This window comes from Otolemur garnettii, unplaced genomic scaffold (assembly GCF_000181295.1).
Source record: "Otolemur garnettii isolate 467f Iridium unplaced genomic scaffold, OtoGar3 scaffold00001, whole genome shotgun sequence".
Taxonomy (NCBI): Eukaryota; Metazoa; Chordata; class Mammalia; order Primates; family Galagidae; genus Otolemur; species Otolemur garnettii.
Genome location: NW_003852396.1, coordinates 33,764,539 through 33,769,187, shown reverse-complemented (window position 1 = coordinate 33,769,187; position 4,649 = coordinate 33,764,539). Strand labels below are relative to the sequence as shown.

The 4,649-nt window shown below is 39.7% G+C and overlaps 1 protein-coding gene across 1 annotated transcript; it reads right to left on the bottom strand.

Annotated features, from left to right (window-relative positions):
* Positions 1–3,658: 3,658 nt before the first annotated feature.
* LOC100963135 (olfactory receptor 502-like) lies at positions 3,659–4,603 on the bottom strand. Its single transcript, XM_003781455.1, has one exon. It carries the CDS (start codon positions 4,601–4,603, stop codon positions 3,659–3,661), a length of 945 nt encoding a protein of 314 aa, XP_003781503.1.
* Positions 4,604–4,649: the final 46 nt, after the last annotated feature.

Below are 4,649 nucleotides of genomic sequence, written 5' to 3'. Positions count from 1 at the left end.
GAGGCTGAGGCAAGAGAATCACTTAAGCCCAAGAGTTGGAGGTTGCTGTGAGCGGTGACACCACTTCACCCTACCCAGGGCCGAAGCTTGAGACTTTGTCTCAAAAAAAAAAAAAAGAACGTCAAAATTCCTTCCCAGAAAGTCTAGAAGAGTGTCACCTGATCTTAGAAGGTGGATTAGAGGACAGTAGTATAGAAGGACAAATGACTGAGGTGCTCTGATAAAAGGCAGGATAGGTTTGGGATAGTGCCGTGGAGAAAATTAGGTTAAACATCATGAGATTGCACTGAACAGACCCTAAGGCAAATAGAAGGTCAGTCAGAATCTAAAAAGAAGTCTACAGTTGTCACTATTCCAATAAGAACCCCCATGTTCTTGGGTTAAGAAGTCAAACAAAGGGTTTGCTTTCTTTGGCAATATAATAAAAGTCAAAAGGCTAGATCATATGGTGATTCTGTTTTCTATTTTTGGAGGAAACTCCACACTGTTTTCCATAGCAGTTACACCATTTTATGATCCCAATAATAGGGCACAGACTTCCAATTTCTCTACATCCTCACCAATACTTGTTACTTTCTGTGTTTTTTTGTTTTGTTTTACTTGCTGTGCTTTTGTCAGAAGGCATTGTAATGGATGTGAGGCACTATCTCATTGTGGTTTTGATTTGAATTTCTCTGATGATTAGTGATGTTAGGTAACTTTTCATATACTCATTAGCCATTTCTATCTCATACTTGGAGAAATGTCTATCCAAGGCCCTTGCCTATTTCTTAACTCTTAAGTTTTTATTCTTTTTTTTTATCCAGTCATTTGTACATAGATCATAAATACATTTATGCCATGATGGGATTCAATGTGTTGATTATTTGTACAAATTGGAGTGCTAACATCCTACTAAACAACCTAGCCTTCACCACTTTTACCCAATTACAGAATTAAGACATTTGTGCTCTACACCTGATAGATTCAACTTGTCCTTGCAATATGCTCCATAGGTGTAGTCCCCCTACTAACCCTCCCACTATCAACCCCACCCACCTCCTTTACCTTCTCCCTCCCCTTCCCTCTGTCATCCCAGGCTATAGTTGTGTTTCATTTTTCACATGCATGTGTGAGTGATTGTAATAGCAGCATTACTCACAATGCTAGAACTGGGAGCAACTCTTGTCCATAAACAGCTGAATGGGTTAAAAAAAATGTGATAAATCCATGCTATGGAATAGTACTCAGACTTCAAGGATGTTGATGTTATGTGACTTGCTGCAGTGTTTGTGTACCTTGAAGACATTATGCTAAGTGAAGTCATTTACTGTATGATTCCACCTACATAAATGATCTAAAGTAGGTAGATTTATAGAAACAGAATGGTGATTACCAATAATGGGGAGGGGAGGAGAAAGGGGAGTTGTTTTGTAGAATTTTAGATTTGCAGAATGAAACCACTGTGGATATCTATTTTATAACAATGTGAATTTATACAGGACACAATTATAAGAGTGACTTTACCTAACCAATGTAATCAGTGTAACCAATTCTTTGTACTCTCAATGAATCCCAAACAATAAAATTAAAAAAAAAAGAGAGATCAAATCAAGGGTACTTTGCATTACTTCCATCACAAGGGTTTTAAGTATGGCTGCCTCCATGCTTCCCATGGATGATGCTGCAGGTTGAAGCCTGCTTATGCCCAGAGATTTTCCTGGGCTCACCTAAACTGCCCAGTGTGGATGCCAACCTGCCACTGGTCCAACACTTTTAAGCCCCTAGAACATAAGCGGGTAGGATTGGCATCCAGAGAGTGTCACTGAATTCCAACACAGAACCTCTTTTTAGGCCATTTTGTGACAGCTAGTATAACTGGAAGTAATTGATAGGCTCCATCGTTTTGTCAGCAGAGGGCTTTATTTCTGGAGCCTGGAGGCTCAGTTTAAAAAGAACATGCTTGTCAGTATGCAGAGTTTTTCCTTTTTGTTTGCTAACCAGTTTCTCTTCTTGAACTGAGACATTTGGTATTCTGACAATTGGAAAGAAATGAATGTACTTGCCAATAATTCAAGCGATCTTAAAAAGTTAAACATAAGGAGCCTGTGGCTCTAAGGAGTAGGGCTTCGGTCCCATATACTGAGGTGGAGGTTCAAACCTGGCCAGGCCAAAAATTGCAAAAAAAAAAAAAAATCAACAAAAAAGTTAAACATAAATTTACCATGTTAGCCAATAAATATGCTCCTAAGAAACTACCCAAAAGGAATGAAAACACATCTTCAAAGACTTGTACACAAATGTTCATAACAGTTTTGCTAATGGTTATTAAAAAGTGGAATCAATCCCAATATTCATTAAGTGTTGAATAGATTAAGAAATTCTTATATCTCCTACAAGAAAATTCTATTAGCATTAAAAGAGAACCAAGTGTGTGGGATTCAGTGGCTAAGTGGGATGACATGAGACATTTGAAGGACAAGTTTGAAGGTTATGGGGCCAATGATTTGCTGACAGCCCCAGGTACCCTAAGCACTTGCAGCTCTGGACTCAGAGTGGCATCAAGGGATCCAGCCTGCTAATATAATAACACTCAATATTTTAAAGATGCAGTATATTCTAGAAATATTACTTACAGCACAGAGGAAAGGGGCCAAGATTTCTTAATAGCAGAAACTGGATGTTAATATTTGACAGTAAAAAAGTTTCCAAAAAAAGCAAATAGGAAGGCGGCACCTGTGGCTCAAGGAGTAGGGCCCTGGGCCCATATGCCAAAGGTGGCGGGTTCAAGCCCAGCCCCAGCCAAAAACTGTGACAACAACAACAAAAAAAGCAAATAGGATCATAACAAGAGGTATAGAGAACATTTTCACAGCCAAATAGTGATTAAAACACAAACTCTGAATGTGGATTTTTCCTGTGAGCAAATCTCTAATACTCTGTTTCCTGTGAGGAAATCTCTAATATGTGGATCACTACGAAAGTTTCTTGACAGGCAGTGTCACATTCCATGATTTACTTCCAGGAAACACAGTCAACAGCATCCTTTCTGATTCATCTGTGCAAGTTCAACTTGTTCTGCCTATTGGTGTTGCTGGGAGGGCTTCATTTGTTTCTGTCCACTCGGATTTTACATTTCTTGAGATTTGTGTGCCTCAAAACTTTTGTAATGATGCACATGTAATATATTCACAGGAGACAGATTTCCTGTGAAGAAATCTTTAGTATATGTTTCTCAGTATAACTTATTCAAAAGCAGTGTTGGATGATTGCTTGTGTCAGAACAGTCCTCAGATAATCTGCATACAGCTCAGAGGCCATGTGTGGGATACCACTGGCTAAGGTTTTAGATGTATAATAGCCTTAATTTATGGTAGAGAACAACTTTTGGGAAAAATATGAATAAAATCTGAAAGGAGTTCAAGCAATTTGTGTACAGTTTCTTGTGAAACAATGTGTTCCTAATTTTAAATTTAATTCTATTCTATTCTCACTATAGGCCACTGATTTACTATTGGTAGATCTAAAAATCTACCCCCTACATTTACTAAAAAGCTCCACACTGGGTAATGATGCATGACCAGATATATTTTGCCCACAGACATTCAATTTCCTTTTACCATTTTATTAATATTAAGGAGACATTATTGTAGCAAATTCTGCAAAGTAAAAGGTGTCACTAAGAACATATTTTTTTACTAAGCTTTCTCTTCAGGGCTCCCTTAATCTCCTTGTTCCTGAGACTGTAAATGAGGGGGTTCAACATGGGGATCACCACCATGTAGAACACAGACATCACCTTGTTCTGGTCAGTTGAGTAGTTGGACTTGGGCATCACGTAAATGAAAGTAATAGTTCCATAGTAGAGAGTGACGGCAGTGAGGTGGGAGGTGCAGGTGGAGAAGGCCTTGTGGCGCCCCTCCCTGGAGTGCATCTTCAGGATGGTGGTGAGGATGTAGATGTAGGAGACGGCTATGACAAACACAGTGACCACAATGATAGAGCCAGCAGAAAATGAGGGAATAGCCGCAGGGACACTGGTATCAAAACAGGAGAGTTCAATTAAAGGAGCAGAATCACAGAAAAAATGATTGACTTGATTTCGGCCACAGAAGGATAAAGAAAAGAAGGAAAAAGTATAGAAAGAAGCATTAAGAAAACTACCCACATAAGCCACTACAAGTAACTGGACACAGACTTGTGTGGACATTTTAGTTGGATAAAGCAGAGGGTTGCAGATTGCCACAAAACGATCATATGCCATGGCAGCCAGAAGGAAGCATTCAGCTGTCCCAAAGAAATTAGCTGAACCATGTTGGATGGCGCATGCATGATAGGCGATTGTATTTCTCTCCACCAGGAAGTTTACAAGCATGTTGGGGGTGACAGAAGATGAACAGCCCATGTCAGCAAAAGCCAAGTGGCTCAGAAAAAAATACATAGGGTGATGGAGCTGAGAGGAGATTCTGATTAGAATGATTGTGCTGAGGTTGCCAGATATGGTCACCAGGTAGATACATAAGATGATCATGAAGAGGATGACTCGGAGGATGGGCTCATCTGTTAAGCCCAGTAAAATGAAGCCTGTGACAGCAGTGTGGTTCCCATCCACCAGGGACTCCATGAGACGGTGTAGCTGCTGCCAGAATGAACCTGTGATGAGAACAGTA